At 52.0% G+C, this 17,848-nt stretch overlaps 2 protein-coding genes across 4 annotated transcripts in view; both read left to right on the top strand.

Moving 5' to 3' along the window:
- Positions 1–9,273: 9,273 nt before the first annotated feature.
- Positions 9,274–10,109, top strand: Sct (secretin). 2 transcript variants are annotated; one of them, XM_013347850.2, is made up of 5 exons: positions 9,274–9,356; positions 9,466–9,567; positions 9,695–9,799; positions 9,852–9,853; positions 9,900–10,098. In XM_013347850.2, exons 1-5 carry the CDS (start codon positions 9,274–9,276, stop codon positions 10,025–10,027), a joined length of 420 nt encoding a protein of 139 aa, XP_013203304.1. In that variant the 3' UTR covers positions 10,028–10,098. The 2 variants fall into 2 exon arrangements, with proteins under 2 accessions (XP_013203304.1, XP_005351566.1); XM_005351509.2 differs by lacking the exon at positions 9,852–9,853 and having other exon boundaries at positions 9,916–10,109.
- A 1,495-nt stretch (positions 10,110–11,604) lies between these two features.
- Cdhr5 (cadherin related family member 5) overlaps positions 11,605–17,848 on the top strand; it is an 8,398-nt gene continuing 2,154 nt past the window's right edge. The window contains exons 1-14 of one of the 2 annotated variants that reach the window (XM_005351507.1): positions 11,605–11,698; positions 11,777–11,952; positions 12,292–12,342; positions 14,024–14,116; positions 14,257–14,358; positions 14,455–14,565; positions 14,658–14,831; positions 15,382–15,472; positions 15,553–15,650; positions 15,751–15,951; positions 16,077–16,190; positions 16,268–16,352; positions 16,449–16,726; positions 16,802–17,042. In XM_005351507.1, coding sequence (XP_005351564.1) covers positions 11,605–11,698; positions 11,777–11,952; positions 12,292–12,342; positions 14,024–14,116; positions 14,257–14,358; positions 14,455–14,565; positions 14,658–14,831; positions 15,382–15,472; positions 15,553–15,650; positions 15,751–15,951; positions 16,077–16,190; positions 16,268–16,352; positions 16,449–16,726; positions 16,802–17,042 — 1,909 coding nt within the window. The remainder of the gene's footprint in view (positions 11,699–11,776; positions 11,953–12,291; positions 12,343–14,023; positions 14,117–14,256; positions 14,359–14,454; positions 14,566–14,657; positions 14,832–15,381; positions 15,473–15,552; positions 15,651–15,750; positions 15,952–16,076; positions 16,191–16,267; positions 16,353–16,448; positions 16,727–16,801; positions 17,043–17,848) is intronic. The other variant, XM_005351508.1, reaches the window with a different exon arrangement.

The raw sequence follows: 17,848 nt of genomic DNA, 5'->3' as shown, positions 1-17,848 counted from the left end.
TCGCTGAGCCCCAGGATTTGCAGGCAGAGGCCGCCCGGAGTCCCGCCCCCCAGCACGTCAACCCCGCCCCGTCTCGGCTTGGATTTTTGCACTCTAGGAAACCGGCCGAGGGAGGAATGCTTCATTTCAACAGAAGAGAATTGAGTGAAGTGACTAACATAAACAGGCCCAGCAGCGGCTGGTGTTTTGCTTGATCAGGGCTAGTTTGTGCTTCGAAGAACCTACGCGAAGGGCAGGTTGTCGGGACCAGACTCGAGAGAGCCAGCCATTCCGGCCAGGAGACACTGAGGACCTTTCAGGCCACCAAATTACCTGCCAGGAGCTCCTCTCCAAGAAGCCTTGGAGGATGTGGCTGAACTCCTGCATGGGGACAGTGTCCTTACCAAGTAGGAAGACACCTGTTCTGGTTTCTACAACAGGCTGTGTAGAAACAGCCTCACATCTTTCTCTCATGGTTCTGGGACTGCCCCTTACCTACACCTTAGGCTAAGCAATACTGAACAATCTGGTACAAAGAGTTCACTCTCCATCCTACTTGGGCAGACATGAGCAACGCTTCCAACCCAGGCCGTGGCTGATCCTACAGTTCTCACCATCTCTCTTCCTAAGTCTATGGTGTTGCCATCTCCATCCGTCACTCTGAACTGGACCACGGTGAAAATGACAGCCCAGCCTTAATTTTTTCTTTTCCTTCTTTCTTTCTTTTTCTCCCTTCCTTCCTTCCTTTCTTCTTCTTCTTCATTATGATTATCATTATTATTTTGGTTTGTAAAGACAGGGTTTCTCTGCAGCTTTGGAGCCTGTCTTGGAACTTACTCTGTACACCAGGCTGGCCTTGTAAAAGATCTGCCAGTCTCTGCTTCCCAAGTGCTGGAATTAAAGGCATGAGCCACCGCTGCCTGGCTCGTGTGTGTGTGTGTGTGTGTGTGTGTGTCTTTTTGAGTCAGGATTTCTCTGTGTAGCCCTGGCTGTTCTAGAACTCTCTTTGTAGACTAGGCTACCACCAAACTCAGAGATTCCCAGTCTCTGCTTCTGCCTCCTGAGTCCTGGAATTAAGTGGCCCACCACACCTCGCTCAACCTTAACCCTTAACTATCCTCAGGGGCAGCTGAGTGGTTGTCCCGTTCCTCACCTTTTAGGACCCTCATGACCCTCAGCTTCCTTGCCTTTGAGACTGTGTGGACCACTGGCTACCTGTGACATCTCGAAAAATAAAACAGAACAATATGAAGTCTTTCTAAAACATGCAAAAAACTCTCAAAGTTCAATAGCAATAACACCACAGAAAGAAAACTCTTTTTAGAAAATCTCCTTTTGAAAGTAAAGACAGAAATTCTCTGCAAAGGCTGGAGATGGCTCAGTAGTTAAGAGCACTGACAGCTCTTCCAGAGGACCTGGGTTCAATGCCCAGAACCCAGATGGCAGCTCACAATTGTGTGTAACTCCAGTTCCAGGGGATCCAACATGCTCTTCTGAGCTCTGGAGGTACCTGAACACACATGGTACACATACACCCATACACATTAAATAAAAATAAGTAAGTCATTTAAAAAATTCTCAGCAAGCCGGGCGGTGGTGGCACACGCCTTTAATCCCAGCACTCGGGAGGCAGAGGCAGGCGGATCTCTGTGAGTTCGAGACTCTGTGGTCTACAAGAGCTAGTTCCAGGACAGGCTCCAAAACCACAGAGAAACCCTGTCTCGAAAACCCCCCCAAAAAAAAATTTCAGCAAAACCCCACTACAGTTTTTAAGAATTATGCACCATGACCCAGGAAGATTTTTCCCAGGACTGTAAGAATTCTAGAAATGAAACCCAACCAATATAACACATCATATTAATAGAGCAAAGAAAACCCCACACGACTCAAGTCCCATTTTATTAATTAAACATGGACATGATTTGACTCTTGATCAGCTCAACTGAATCAGGAAAAGCAGTTTGCACTCTTACCACACTAAACCAGGTGTGGTGGCACACACCTGTGAGTCCAGCATTCAGGAGGCTACAGCAGGGGGATTACTAACTTGAGGGGAGCCAGGGCTGCACGGGAAGACCTGTCTCAAAGTACTAAGGCTGGGAGGGTGACTGGTAGAGTTCTTGTCTAGCATCCAGTCCCCTGACCCTGGGTTCCATCCCCAACGTGGGGGATGGAGGGGACAATGTGAAACATTTTCTTACTCATTAGGACAAGATAAACAACGGAAATCAGTGGGGAGGTGGGGCATGGGGGTGGGGGGCTGGGAAGAGGCCTGGGATGAAAGGGACTGGGGAGTCAGCTAAGTAGTTAAAGTGAAGCCACACAAATGTGAGGACCAGAACTTAACTTCAGAGTCCCAGAATCTACATGAATACATGGTGAGTGGCTGTAATTCCAGCCATGGGGAGCAGAGGCGGAGCAAGCTCGCTAATGAGAATAGTCATATTGGCAAGCTCTGGGTTTGACTGTAAAACTCTGTCTCAATGAGTGTGATCAAGGCTAATTCCTGACATCAGTCTTGGGCCTCCATATGTACAGGCACCCTCACTCACACATGTGTTCAGACACATGGAAAACATGCATGCATACTTGCACACCATACGCACATGCGCATACAGATGGTGTGTAATGTGACAACCCCGTGGAGTTGTAATTTATCCAGACTGGGACAGGCCATGTCAGCAACCTGGTGAGTCCCAGCCACCGTTATCTCACGTCAGAAGACCAAGGACATTGTAAGTCTAATTGGAGAGACCTTGTAGAGTGATCGATGGGAAGCCGTGTCAGTCACCTTCACATTGGCAGGCCTGGATCAAACCATTTAGTGATCTGTTCTGTGGTGAAACATTTCCAGAAAACCCAAACCTCAAACAGGACACTGTTGGCCACACGGCCCCATTATAGGGGACCAAACCCCATTTCATTGCATGAACAGGGGGCACATGACTCAATCTGTCTGCCTCTGGAGCACCTGGGAGAACAAAAGACAGTCATCACCTTTGTCCTGGTGTCCAAGGTAAGCAGGTAGAGGAAGACGAAGGCCTTGCAGCTGCCTGTCTACCCTATTTGGTCACTAGCATGGTGGGTGAGCATGACACCAGTGTCAGCCGGGCAATGGTGGTGCACGCCTTTAATCCCAGCACTTTGGAAGGTAGAGGCAGGCGGATCTCTGTCTGAGCTTGAAGACAGCCTGGTCTACAGAGCTAGTTCCAGGACAGTCAATGCTACACAGGAAAATCTTATCTCAAAAAAAGGAAAAAAGAATGAAAAAAGAATAACACCCGTGTAGCAAAAATTCTAATTGTTCTTAATAATAAAAAACTGAAGCCAGACATAGGGGTTAATGCTGAAAGACCAGAGGAGCAGAGCAGCCAATTACTAGAAAGTTCTTACCTTTACCAATGCTCAGGCAGAAAGGGGCGATCCTGTCCCTACAAAAGCTCAGACTGCATCATATTCCTCTCCCTGCCCAGCCATATCACTCCTGCCTCCACCTCTCTAGTGCTGGGATTAAAGGTTTGTGATCCCAACTTCTGGGACCACCTTTGATCTTTGAGCTCTGTTTCTCTTTTAGACAGATTCAATCCTGCGTAGCTCAAGGTGGCCTTGAACTCACAGAGATCTACCTTCCTACGTCTCCTGAGTACTGGGATTAAAGGTGTGTGCCACCACTGCCTGGCCTTTATGGGTAACTAGTGCCTTAGTTTTGCACTCTGATCTTCAGGCAAGCTTTATTTGCTAAATTTCAAACGAAATATTACCATATATCGGTGTCATCACGCTAGTCCCTAAAGAACAATACACCCATCACAACCCTTAACCAGAGAAAAAGAGGTTGTAGCCTGGTGTATCTGAACACTGTGGAAGCAATTAGGGGAAAACATAGGTGTGGCCTTCCTGACAACGGGGCGTAGGGAAGCAGACATTCTGTGCACTTTCTGTACCAGGGCTTGGTCCCCCTGCACTCTGAGCTGCTTTGAAGTGGGCAAGAATCAAACTGTAAGCTGCAGACAGGAAGAGACCTGGGACCAGCCTCAGGAAGGACACTGGGTTGATCCCTGGGAACTGTGAGGCTTCGTAAGCCCGTGTGAGAAATGCCCATCTTTACCTGCAGGAGACACGGGAAGCTAACTTGGTAAGAGAGTCCACTTGAATGCTGGTTTTCGGGAGATGAGCAAGTTTCCGACACCTGTGGACTTCAGCTTCAAGGCCTTATGGCCCTTGCACATCGCTAGACACTGCCGGCCAGCGTGAGGGGCTTGTGCATGGGCACTGCACTGACCATCCCAGTGCAGGGCCAAGACTGGCATGCTCAAGCAGGACCTGCAGGAGGCTGTGGCCCAATGGGCCAAAGGCTCCCTTCCTTGGCTTCACAGAGCCTTGGTAGCTCATTCATAGAAAGTCTCCCTCAAGGTTCCCACCACTGAGCCTGTCCTTTACTCTTTCCCACGAGGTTGGATATGTAGGCCAGGCTGGTCTTGGACTTGCAGAGATCTTTTCCTCTGTCTCTCAGGCTCTGGGTTTATAGGTGCTGTGTCACCACACCTGGCCACCTGGTCGCCTGGCCCTTCTTAAGGGGTGCCTTGAGATAGCAGTTATTTTTCTAGGTCTTTGTTCTGCCTCGGGGAGGCTAATTCTATGAGCATCTGTGTGCCTTCCTAGGCAAGGGTCTTCGGGGAGCATGGATCTCACCTCTGCTCTTCATCCTTGCAGGCTTCAGACTCCAGCGCCTGCTGAGGACTGCTCTATCACCGGCTGCTGCCAAAGGCCACCTGGGAACAGAAACATTGGAGAAGGTAATCACTCCCTCTGGTAATTGAGTCAGTCTGTCAGGAACGTAGAAGAAAATATCCAAGGCATCCCTTGCCTCTTTTGTTGTTGTTTGTTTTTGTTGAGAAAGTCTCTCTATGTAGCCCTGGCTGACCTGGAGCTCTCTGTATAGACCAGGCTGGCCTAGAATTCACAGAAAGTCACATGCCTATCTCCTGAATGCTGGGATTAAAATCATGTACCACTACGCCAGGCCACGGTAGGTTTCTTTCTGGTTTTGTTTGTTTATTTGTTTGCTTGCTTGGTTTTGAAACATGGTCCCACTAGGTAGGCTGCCTTCTCTGTTGCTGTAAACACCATGATGGAAAACAGCTCGGGGAAGAAATGGTTTATTCATTTTACAGGTTATAGCTTATTGAGAGAAGCCTGCAGGAACCTGCAGGCAGGAACTTTATAAAATCCAAGTCATTGTAATCCGTCGCTAGCGACTGCCACGCAACTAGAGCACACGAGGTTCGCTTGGCTCCCGGCCTCGGCTTTTCTGTTTGTTTGTTTGTTTGTTTGTTTGGCTGGCTGGTTGGTTAGTTGGCTTTTCGAGGAGTTCCTTCTTGTAGCCCTGGTTGACTTGGAACTCTCTATATAGAGCAGGCTGGCCTCAGACTCACAGAGATCCTCCTGCCTCTGCCTCCCAAGTGCTGGGATTAGAAGCATAAGCCATCATGCCTAGCTCTCAGGGTCTTTCTTTTTTTTTAAAAAAATTTATTTATTATGTATACATATTGTGTCTGCATGTATGCCTGCAGGCCAGAAGAGGGCACCAGACCTCATTACGGATGGTTGTAAGGCACTACGTGGTTGCTGGGATTTGAACTCAGGACCTTTGGAAGAGCAGGCAATGCTCTTAACCACTGAGCCATCTCTCCAGCCCTCTCAGGGTCTTTCTTAAGCCCTTTCTAAATACAGCCTCAGCCAGCTATGTAACCCTCCTCTGACATCAGTGTGCGGTGGCCCCTGTCACAGGGTAGTAGCCGTTAGTAACCATTATCCTACACTCTTCCCTGGCCTAACTAACTCGCTGATGAGGCCGTGTGCACATTAGACTGTCTGGCTGGCAGAGGACTACCTCCTGTCCGCCCCCGTTCCTGTAGGTCACTGCTCACTAACCACCTGTCTCCTCCCTTCTGCTTATTTACTCAGGGATTTGATTCTAGCGTAATTTCTATGGTTCCATTGGTCAGGACTGACATATGCTTCTTCCCCCTGCAGTCTTCAGTACTGAACCTAGGCCTCATGCATACAGGCAAGCGCTCTACCACTGAGCTGTGTCTGTGGCTCTAGCACACACCCATGCACACACACACACCCGCACACGCACACATGCACCATACACATGCACACATGCGTGCACACGCACACACACACACACATGCACACATACACGCACACACACATTTTACGACAGCTTTATTTATAGTTGCCTGAACTTGGGAACAACACAAACGACCTTCACTGGGTGAGTGGCTTAACACACTGGTCCATTCAGATAGGGGAACATTTGCTAAGCCCTAGGAAGAATTGAGCTGCTGAGCCATGAAAAGACTCAAAGGAGGTGCAGAGGGTTATTGCCAAATGACAGAAGCAATGTGGAACTAGCAAGGTGGCTCGGTGGGTAAAGGTCCCAGCTGCCAAGCTTGTCGCCCGAGTTTGATCCCTGGATCCCACAGGGAAGAAGGAGAAAGCCAGCTCCAACAAGCTGTGCTCTGACTTCCATGCACCCACCTACCCACCCACACAAATAAGCAAACACGATCTTTAAAATTCAGAAGCCAGCCCGGACACTCTGGAACAAACAGTTATTACCAGTGTCAATGACAAGATCGGGGGTCTGGGGGCAGGAGGAAGAAGGCTCCACGGGGAGCTCTCGGGGCTGTGACATTGCTGTCTTTGATGCTATGGAGCTGGATCCACGCCAGTTTACGTTGTCTAAACCGACAGGATGTTCAGCCCCCAAAGTGGCTCCTGGTGAGAACTGCAGGCCTTGAGGATACTGCTGTGTTGACCATGGTTCAAGCCAGGCTGTGGTGGCAGAGGCAGGTTGAGCTCTGTGAGTTCAAGGCCAGCCCAGTCTACGGAGCTAGTTCCAGGACAGCCAAGGCTTCACAGAACCTGTGATAAAGCCACCTCTCCAGTGTCAGGGTGTTTTGTTTACTTTTAAGGGTCTCATCAAGTTGCCCTTGTTGGCTTGAAGCTTGCAATCTTCCTGCCTCTGCCTCCCAAAAGCTAGGCTATAAGTATGTGTCACTAGTGTTCCTTCCCCACGTCCCCCACCCTTGTTGTTTATTCCAAACAGTGTTCCTGTGTAGCTCTGGCTGTCCTGTAACTCACTTTGTCAATCAGACTGACCTCAAACTCAAAGATCTGCCGACTTCTGTTTCCTAAGTGCTGGGATCTGGCTGTGTGCCACACCGTCCCCCCTCCCTTTCTTAAAATAGCTGGGCCACCGGTGATGCGGCTCACCTTTAATCCCAGCACTCAGGAGGCAGAGGCAGGTGGATTTCTGAGATTGAGGCCAGCCTGGTCTACAGAGTGAATTCCAGGACAACCAGGGCTACCCAGAGAAACCCTGTCTCTAGAAAAAAAAAAAAGTCTGTTTCTGTTTCTCTGTCCACTCGAGTGTCTGTGGGGAGCAGGATCACAATGTCCGTAGAGGCTAGAAGGTATCAGATGCCCCCAGCTGGAGTTATGGGCGGTTGAGAGCCACCCTGTGTGCCACCCTGTGTGGGGGTGGGAACTGATCTGAGGTCCTCTGTAAGAGCAGCAGGCTCTCTTAACCACAGAGCCAATAATACCCTCTACTCCCTGCTTCTTAGTAGAAGGGGATTCTGGGTGGAGAGAGTATGTGAGGGCATTAGGGAACTGAATGCCACGCTTTCGGTTCAGTTTTTCTGTAAATGGAAAACTTCTCTAAAATGTGAAGCCCACTAATTGTTTTTAAAGCCCCCTGTGGAGGGCGAGGGGTGGGGAGCTCCTTTACCCAGTGCTACCTTAGCACGTGTGAAGCCTTAAATTCCATTCTTAGCACTGCAAAAGAACAGCCTTATTCCACCTGCAGTACCAGGGCTCCAGAGATACAGTACCGATATGGCAGGAAGATCTGCAATTCAAAGCTATCCTAAACAATGTAACAAATTCCAGGCCAGCCTGGTGTATATAAACCTTGTCTCAAAGATTCAAAGCAAAGAACTCCAAAGCTCAAAACCTGATCCCCTCCCCCCAAAATGCAAGCTGGATTTGGTGACTGGTGACTGCAATCTGCTTTTGAGAGGCTAAGGCAAGAAGATTGTTGAGGGTTTCAGGCCAACGTGGGCTAGATGATGAGTTCAAAGGCAGCCTGAGCTATATACTCTGCCTCCAAAACAAAACAAACCATTCCCATAACAAACAAACAAACAAACAAGCAATAAAATAAAGAAAGAATGAAAAGAAAAAAAAAAGAAAAGCTTGGCCGTGGTGTGGTGACTTACACCTTTGAGCAGAGGCAGCTAGATCTCTGTGAGTTTGAGGCCAGCCTGGTCTACAGAGTGAGTTCCAGGACAGGCACCAAAGCTACACAGAGAAACCCTGTCTCAAAAAAACTCCAAACAAACAAACAAAACAAAACAACAACAAAAACCATTACATGATTTTTACTCAATAGCTAGTTCATCACAGTTTGCTAGTTTTGTAATTTGATTCTAAGGATTGTCTTTTGGTTTGGGTTTCGGTGCTGGGTGGAACGGAGGTCCTGGTGCACACTAGACTAGTGTCCTACCACTTGTCCCGGATGCCAGGGATGGAGATGCTTTGCAAGTCAATTCCCATCCATTGCTCCCCCCTCCCCCCTCCCCTACAACCTCTAAGGCCTGCTTTCTCTTATTCTAACCCAGTTTTACTTCCTGATTCCAATACGAATAGGATGTTTGCTCCCATCCAAAAATGCAGCCTCAGGGCCTAAGAGGATTCCCATTTTTGTTTCGGGTGCCCGTCTGCCCTTGCAGGCGGTTTCTCTGCATCCGTCCCCAGATCGGACTCTGGTCTCCTTCCCCCCTCAGTCATCTACTGCCCCTTCCTAGGCTTCTCAAGACACCTACTGTCCATTCCTGAGAAGAGTGTTCCAGGGTCTAGGGCTGGCGCCAAGATGAACGGAGGCTGGAGGGGCCTGGCAGTGTGATTCCCTCTTCCTGTCCTGAACCGCCATACCCTGTTCCTTGCCCGTGGTCCCAGATGGAGGTGTCTATTTCGCTACCTGGTAGCACTAACCCCTCTACTCCCCCTCCCAGTCAGCTGAGGGGCGCCAACGGGACGGGAGGTGGCCGGACGACAGCTGTGGGGGTGGCCCTGACCTTCCCGCAATCGATGGGGAGCGGCCGGCCGCGCGGAGCCGGGGCGGTGCTGGAGCCCCCCACCTGCTGCCGGGGCAGCTATAAAGCAGGGGCGCGGGGCTCAGGCTGCAGCTGCACCACTCAGCAAACACGGAGCCTGACCATGGAGCATCCACTGCCCAGGCCTCCGCTGTTGCTGTTGCTGCTGCTGCTCGCTGGTTCCACCGCGCTCCCGGCGCTCCCCAGGTGAGCGGGGCGTGTGTGTGTGTGTGTGTTGGGGGGGTCACTTAACCACGCCCACGCCCACACGCCCGCACCGGCGAACTCTGACCCTCCTCGCCCCTCCCCTCCCCAGGATCTCAAGACATTCAGACGGGACGTTCACTAGCGAGCTCAGCCGCCTGCAGGACAGCGCCAGGCTGCAGCGCTTGCTGCAGGGTCTGGTGGGGAAGCGCAGGTGAGCAGGCGTAGTTAGAACTCTCCAGACTTTTCCTGGTATGGAGCAGGCCTGGTATAGTCCCCTTTCAGCAACCTGCCACATTCCAGCACTACCACTAATTCTAATTTGGGGTCGGGGGGGGCAGTGAACAGGACGCAGAAAATATCCCAGAGAACAGCCTGACCGGGTCCAAGCCCTCAGAGGACCAGCTCTGCTTGCTGTGGTCGAACACTCAGGCCCTACAGGACTGGTGAGAGGTCCAGCCTCAGCTGGACTCCTAAAGCATCCTTCCTATTCCCTAGCCATGTGGGTGTGAGCGCTCTAATGGTCAGTCCCAGTACCCTAACCACCTATCCCCCTCCACAGGCTCCTCCCTAGGCTTTCCCTGGATGGGTCCCAGACTCCGTGGCTGCCTCCTGGACCAAAGCCAGCTGTCGAAGTTTCAGAGTGGACTGAAGCAACCAGGCGGCCCCGATGAGGGAGGAAGGGGAGTCTCCAGGAGCCTGGCTGGAGCTAGGGTTTGGTTGTCACTGGCATCAATAAAGAAGGAATTTAGACCCTGGTCTGTAGCTCACAGTGTGTGATGTCTGATAAAATCAAGGCAGTCCCTGCTCAGTAAGACTGAGTGTGGACAGGTCCAGCCACCTCATTCAATGACTAGGACCACACCCAGTTGCCCTTTGAACCTGGGAGGTCAGCTCGGACATTTCTTCCTTATCTCTGGTATCAACTGGATTCCTCTTTCCCAGTTGAACTCCTCAGTGTTCCACCCTGTCCTGTGGTCCACTTAGGAAAATTTCCAGGGATCAGAGATCCCAGCCCTCGTCCAGCCTTGTGGTCAGGGTGCACGGAGCGGTGAGGAGGCACAGGCAGGACAATTAGGGGTCCCTCATGAGTGAAAGGGCCTGTGTACATCCTGGCTCTACATGTCTGTGTGGTCTTGGCATAGCCCTGAAGCCTGGGTAGTGATGTCATCTCCCAGCAGACAGCTGTGAGACCACAGCTGTCCTGAGACAAATCGCTCAGTCGTGAGAATGGCCTGGAGCTGCAGGAAGGTTTCCATGCATCCAGAGCAGCAAAGGCCCAGATGGTGAGGGCTCTGTGGGCCCTTTCAACACAGCACCCCCTACCACCCTCCTTGGCTCCACCTAGAGGCCTCTCCCCATTTCTGAGGGCTTGTAAGGAAGACAGGAGGAAGCAAGAAAGACTGGAGAAAGTCTAATGGAGGCCAGGATTTCTGTCTTCCACAGATACTGGTTCCCCACCTAGTCCCGCTCCCAGCTGTGGCTGGAAGGTTTCATTTGCATCCTATTACCAAGGCCCTGCCAAGCCCTGCCAGGCCCAGCCCTGGGAGAACTGCTGTGCTTCCCACACAGGCAGGAGCATGCTGGGAGGTGACATAATGTGGCTTCGGGAATTTTGCTAAGGACATTGAAGAGAAAGAGACAAGATGAGGGCTATCCTGCTGCGGGTTACAGTAGACCCAAGGCCAATGGCTCAGCCCGTGTCCCTGTCCTTGTCTCCAGCTCCCCCCGCCCCCCCGGGCTCCCCAGGCCTACCTTACTCCTTTCTGCCTCCCCCGGCCCTGCCCCAGCTCCCCCCAGCCTTGTCCCAGCTCCCCAGACCTATTGTTCCACCCCCAGAGGGCTGCTTCAGCCCCAAGTCCTGTCTCAGCCCCCCAAATCTATGAATGATTTCAGCTCCCAGACCTGCTTCAGCTCCTCAGCCCTGACTCAGCCTCCTTAACGGATGGCCCCAGCCTTGTCTTAACTTTACCAGGTCTATTCCACACTCCCAGTGGTTCTCATGCTTTTTACACCTCGTGTAATGCCTGTGGGTTGAATCCCCACTTAACTTCCTAGAAGTCCAGGCTGAAACATGACCTCATTTCCCCTCTAAGCGCCGGCCAGCGGGAGCCCCCTTGGTAGAGGCCATCGGTAAAGGGTCATAAAATGAGGCGGTACCTGGCAGGGGCGAAGGTCGCCCAGGCAGGAACTGTACCAACCCTGGAACAAGAAGGCAGCTGGACCCTTCTTCCAGCTGACAGCTGCCACCATGGGGGCTCCGGCCCTCCTGTGGCCTCTGCTGCTGCCGCCACTGCTCTTAGTGCTGTTTGGCCAACCTCCGGGGACCTCGGCCCAGGACCAAGGTATGTGCTGGTCAAGGGCAGGATGGGTAGACAGCAGAGTGGGTGGATTGTACCAACTTCTCCTTTGCAACTTTCCAGTCTGCTCTGTGAACAAGCCGGTTGTTCAAATCAAGGAGAACAGTAGTATTTCCGAGCCACTGTTGAACATTTCGGTCTCAGATGGCCTGCATGTGACCCTGGGGTCCGGGTCCACTCCTTCTACATTTAAAATTGTGGGCAACCAGCTGTTTCTCATCGTGACTCCAGATTATGAGGTACAGTCTGTAGGGTGGAATGTGCCCCCATGGGAACACACATGAGCATCCATTCCCCTAGCCTGGAAAAGACACCCTAGGAGGAGGGGGTTAATGGTTCTGTCCCCCAGGTAGTGAGTGAGGTTGGTTGGTACTGGGGGGGTAGGACCCTTGGGGGACACAGTTGGGGTAGGACCCTTGGGGGACACAGTTGCCAGAAGCCCCCTACACGCAGGATTTGCCACTGATGACAGGGGCCCTGGAGAAGTACAGGCCTTCCCAGCCACACTCCCCTAGCCCAGGGCACTGTACTTCCTATGGGGCCGGTGACTCATAGGGTACTGGCTTCATTATCCTCAGGAAAACTCTATGCTGGAGGCAGTCCTGGAGTGCAAGAGAGGAAATGAAGTGGTAAGACAACCCCATTATCTGACCACCCCTGACCTGTCAGAATACCCCAAGACCACTCCTCCATGACCTCACTCCAGGGAGTCTGAGTATAAGCGGTCTATTGGCCACTCCCACACTTCGCTTAGCCCAGACTCTGCCCTGAGCTCTAGACGCAAACGCTGCTAACTTAGGGCCCTGTATGCGTCAGCACCTGAGACCCCAAGTCTGCCCCTCACCCCTCACCTGGGAGACACCTTCACCGGCCAGCCCCTTACCCCACTTTTGTTGTTACTCCCCCCCCACACACACACACTCTCAGGGACTCTGTTGGCTGGGCCTCCTTTAAAGTCAGCCCTGCTCTTCCTACCCGAGTCCCCCAGGGTCTTTGGTGGATAGAGAGCCTCTCTGACCCTTCTAGTGGATCCCCTTGCTACTTTCTTGTCCCTGGTCCCCGTCCATCCCTTCTCCATGCAGTGAGTCCCCAGAGAGTCATAACCAGACCCTGCCTAGCCTCACACAGAAACTTCCACATTGTCTTACTGGGACTCAAAGTTAATTTCCCATCTGGGCGGGCAAGGCTAGGCTGTGTAGACACTGGCCTAGTGTAGACACTCCTTAAGCCTGCTCACACCAGCATGGACACATCATCTCAGGGGACGCCTCGCCCTCCTAGTCCACACTGTCCACCTGCCCCACCCCAGACATCTTCACCCTCGGCCCTCAGCCTACACCACATTTTCAGCCTTTTGCTAAAGGATGCTTACAGATATGACAGGCTCCAGACACTTCCTGCCCCACCAAGAACAACTCTCACACCCTGCACTCCGACCCTGTACCGTGACATGTTACCCACACATATCTCAGCCCATGTCTCTAATAGATAATAATTTTTTACAAGTTCATTTTTAAGTATAGTTTAGTGGTAGAGCACCTGCCTAGTGTATGGTTGAGACCCTGGGCTCCACTCTCAACACACAAATACACTACACGCACACACACACACACACACACACACACACACACACACACACACGGAATGATCATGGCCTTGACATCTGTCACTGGAGAAGAACACCTTTTCCTCCTCTCTATCCTCAACTTCTCTCTCCTCCTGGGTCCCAGGAAGGTCTCTTTCGGGGGGAGGGAGGAGACACAGCCAGTGAGCTTAACCTGAAGGCTCCTTTCTCTGCTATTCTTTATTTTTTTATTTTTTTTGGTTTTTCGAGACAGGGTTTCTCTGTGGCGTTGGAGCCTGTCCTGGAACTAGCTCTGTAGACCAGGCTGGTCTCGAACTCACAGAGATCCGCCTGCCTCTGCCTCCCGAGTGCTGGGATTAAAGGCGTGCGCCACCACCGCCCGGCCCTCTGCTATTCTTTTGAAGACTTGTTTTTGGGCTATGAGACTGCTGCTTTCTTCCTTTGACACTTTGCTGGTTGTGTCCCCAGGATTGCCCTTATGTCTCTTTAGCACACTCCCCGTACACTGACTGCCACACTCTGAAATGTTGTTTAGTTTTGTTTTTCTAGTCTGAGTTCCTCCTGGAACAGGAGCCCATAGGCCACTACATTGTGGATGCCACAAATGTCTGTTGAGTGAAAGAGCAAAAGACTGAACGAATGAACTGATAAAGAAGAAAGGACCGAATGCTGGCACCCAAGCATCCCTCCTCGGCACGGGGTTGACTTTAGTGACTTTCTTGCAGGTGACAGCGTTGTTTGTGCCTGTGATTATCCTGGATATTAATGACAATCCCCCAAAGTTTCCCTTTACAACCAAAGAATACAGTGTATCAGAGGTGAGTCCAGTGGAGTCACAGCAGGTGCCTTCTGAGTGTGGAGAAGGAAGGAGGACAGAGGGATGTCTGGGCTGCCTTCAGGGAGATAGATATATACAGAAACCACAGCATGGCTGGATCAACTTCTTCTCTATCCCCAGGACACCAGAGTGGGTACAGTTGTCATCCCTGGGACAGAACTGGCGGCCGAAGATCCTGACAAAGATGACACGCTCTATTACACTCTGCAGGAAGTGACCCCTGTCAGTGTTTCCCCTGTCCCCACGTATTACTGACCCCTTCCTTCTGATGCCTCCAGGCCTCAGAGGCTCAGGTTGTGACCTCTTCTGCCTTCTCAGAATGCCAGCAGCTTCTTCTCTCTGGCGGGGTTAACCAACCCTGCTCTGACTCTGAGCCGGACCCTGGATTTCTATAAGAATCAGAAAATGACCTTCAGGCTGTTGGCACAGGTAAACAGATCACAGCTACCTGAGTCCTGGATGTTTTAGACCCTGTCCAAGTCCTTGTGGACCTGACCTGTCAGGGCTGGCTGTGACTACAGGATACTTGGAATGCAGACAGCACAGAGCCCAGCCACACGGCCACTGCCACCCTGATCGTAAACGTGCTTCCGGCTGACCTACGGACCCCCTGGTTCCTGCCTTGCTCCTTCTCAGATGGCTACTTCTGCATCCAGGCCCAGTACCATGGAGTGGTCCCCACGGGGCTCCTACTGGTAATAGGGAGTAAGAAAGCCCAGGGTCTAACTTGAATCCAGAGCCAAGTCAGGGTAGGGACCCAGCGGTGGTCCTGTGCTCCCCAAGAGGTTTAGGCAATTTTGTAATTTTTTTTGGAAACTAATATGAATGAATAATCATTCATTAACTATCCCAGCCTCAGGTGGGGGACATACAGACAAAAATCAGTGACGAGCACAGACCCTGTGATGTCAGCTGGGGTGTGAGGACTTCAGGGGCTGTGCTGATAATAATAAGGGACTGCTATGTCCTTGCCCAGCAGACAGTCTCCTCTGGGGCCAGAGGGCCAGCTGGGCAGGTGGGGGCCAGCTAAGGCTACCGTAACCTCCATGGTGCAGAGGACACACGGAGGTTGCAAGTCTTACTTCTTAAGTTCTTGCTGCCCCTGAATCCTGCTGTGGTTGCAGCTCTGTCTCAAGCAGGAACTGTCCCCTGCCCCCATGCTCCAATTCATGTTCCAGGCTTTGAGGGACAACAAAAGAGTAAGAACTGGGGTCCCTCAACATCAGGCTATCCCTATCCCCACAGTCATCCCCCCTCATCTTGAGTCCTGGTCCCATCTATGCTGTGGACGGAGATCAGGGGATTAACCGGCCCATCATCTACAGCATTATGGCGGGTGAGTGAGGGCTAGCCCTATAGCACCTGGGCCCTACAACAGAGGGAACAGACACCAAACCCCACCCTGAATTCTCCCAGGAAACACGGATGACACATTCATCATCGACGAGAAGTCTGGCAACCTCACGATGAGCAAAAGTATCCCCAGCCCCATGACCTTCACCCTGCTGGTCAGAGTGAGTACAACAGATGGGTCTCCTGTGTTCCCTTGAGCCCCAGCTGCAGCCCAGCTCCAACAAGTCCCATTGCTTACTCCTGTTTCCCCTGACTCCCCAGGCTGATCAGGATGATATGGTCCGCTACTCAGTGACCCAGGCCGTTGTGGAGGCTCGTGATGTCTCTGGGAACCCACTCCAGTTCTCCCAGAGCCTGTACCATGGTACAGTGGTGCTTGGCTCTGAGGCTGGCACAGCAGTGAAGGACAGGACCTCCCCTTCTGAGAACCTGAGGATCCAAGCTCAGTACTCAGACTTCCCGGTATGCAGTCCCTTCCTGATCGCCTACGAACTCTCTAAGTGTGCCCAGACTCTGGTTCTCTGTGTGGGCAGCTTGGGCTGGACAGTAGGACACCCAGGCCCAGGCCTCACTGCATTCTCACCCAGGACCTCAATTCGGACATCACGTATCGAATCACCAACTCCTCAGATTTCAGGATGGACAAGGATGTCATGCTGACCAATGAGACTATGAAAGAAATAGGCATCTTCTATGTACAGGTGGAGTGGGGAATACGGGGACCAAAGGTGTGGGGTAAAGAGGGACCTGAGAGGAACAAGTCCCTTTTCTGCCCCAGGTAGAAGCTACCGGTACTGTAACTAACGATACAGCCACCACTGTCGTTGAGATCCAAGTGTCAGAGCAAGAGGCCCCCTCCACAGGTGAGCCTGAGGGCCCCCAAGCAAGGTGGCTCCTCCTCTGGAACAGGCATATTTGGGGACAGAGGCAAACCCAAGTTCTGTCCATGCTACCCCCAGAGTCCCCCAAGCCCCCAGAAGCTGGAGGAACAACTGGGTCTTCAAGTAGCACCACTTTGGAAGCCCCCACGACCTCTGGGACCTCTCAAGGACCGGCCACAACCAGCTCTGGGGGAAGTGCTGGCCCAGTCCCACCCTCAGGCACAACTCTAAGTCCACCTGCCTCTACCTCATCCACACCTGGGGGGATCCCTACTCTTGGAACCAGCACCTCCCCCAAGACAGTCACTCCTGGTGGGGACTCCACACAGACCCCCAAGCCAGGAACCCCTCAGCCAGTGATCCCCATTACAGGTACAAGTACCACTTCTCAGCCAGTCACACCCAGTGGGGGCTCCACACAGACCCCCAAGCCAGGAACCTCTCAGCCAACAGCCCCTACTACAAGAACAAGTACCTCCCTCATTCCAAGCACATCCAGAGGGGACTCAACGCAGACCCCCAAGCCAGGAGCCTCTCAGCCAGTGATCCCCATTACAGGGACAAGTACCTCTTCTCAGCCAGCCACACCTGGTGGGGGTTCAACACAGACCCCCAAGCCAGGAGCCTCTCAGCCGACAGCCATCACGCCCAGCAGGAGCCCATCATCCTCAGGTAGTCCACACATGTTTGCTCTGGAGTCAACATCACTGCCCTCCTAACTCAGACAGGGGTTCAAGGGCTGTGCTACCACAGGGTCCACCCAGGCTAGCCTGTCCTGGCCACACTGACCACTTCCAAGGAGTCCGTGTCTAGTTCCAGACAGATGGTTCCAGTGGGGCACATGGGGTGAGCTGAAGAAGGTATGGGGATACAGAGGCAGATTTTGGAGCCAGTGTGTCGCATAAATCCCAGGACAATCTGTATTTAGGGTCTTAAAGTGGGGGCACTATTAGGAAGGTGCAAGATAAAAGTGACGGTTTTATGGCTGTCAGGGTATGCTAATGTATGCCTTTAATTCCAGCACTACACAGGTAGTGAAAGGCTGTAGGTTCAAGGCCAGCCTGGTCTATATAGTGAGTTCCAGTCCGGCCACAGCTATACACAGAGAACCTGTCTTTAAAAGAATTATGAGCCAGTGGTAGTGGTGCACACCTTTAATCCCAGCACTTGGAAGGCAGAGACTGGCAGATCTCTGAGTTCGAGGCCAGCCTGGTCTACAGAGGGAGTCCAAGGATAGCCAGAGCTATATAGAGAAACCCTGTCTCAATAATAATAATAATAATGGATAATTATAACTGGATATAGTGATGCATGCCTGTGATCCCAGCTAATGGAAAGACTAGGCAGGTGGATTACTTGAGCTTAGGAATTCAGAGCTAACCTGGGCAACACAGTAAGGCAATACTGCTAAAAACCAAACCAAAACAATAATCACACACACACACACACACACACACACACACACACACACACACACA

The sequence above is a fragment of the Microtus ochrogaster genome, chromosome 8, assembly GCF_000317375.1.
Source record: "Microtus ochrogaster isolate Prairie Vole_2 chromosome 8, MicOch1.0, whole genome shotgun sequence".
NCBI lineage: Eukaryota > Metazoa > Chordata > Mammalia > Rodentia > Cricetidae > Microtus > Microtus ochrogaster.
This window is presented reverse-complemented; position numbering and strand designations above follow the sequence as displayed.

Excerpts from the sequence above, each read along its gene's own strand:
- Sct (XM_013347850.2), top strand. The coding sequence starts at position 9,274 with ATGGAGCATCCACTGCCCAGGCCTCCGCTGTTGCTGTTGCTGCTGCTG. Across the intron at positions 9,357-9,465 it reads GCGCTCCCGGCGCTCCCCAG|GATCTCAAGACATTCAGACG; the intron begins GTGAGCGGGGCG and ends TCCCCTCCCCAG. Across the intron at positions 9,568-9,694 it reads GGTCTGGTGGGGAAGCGCAG|TGAACAGGACGCAGAAAATA; the intron begins GTGAGCAGGCGT and ends CGGGGGGGGCAG.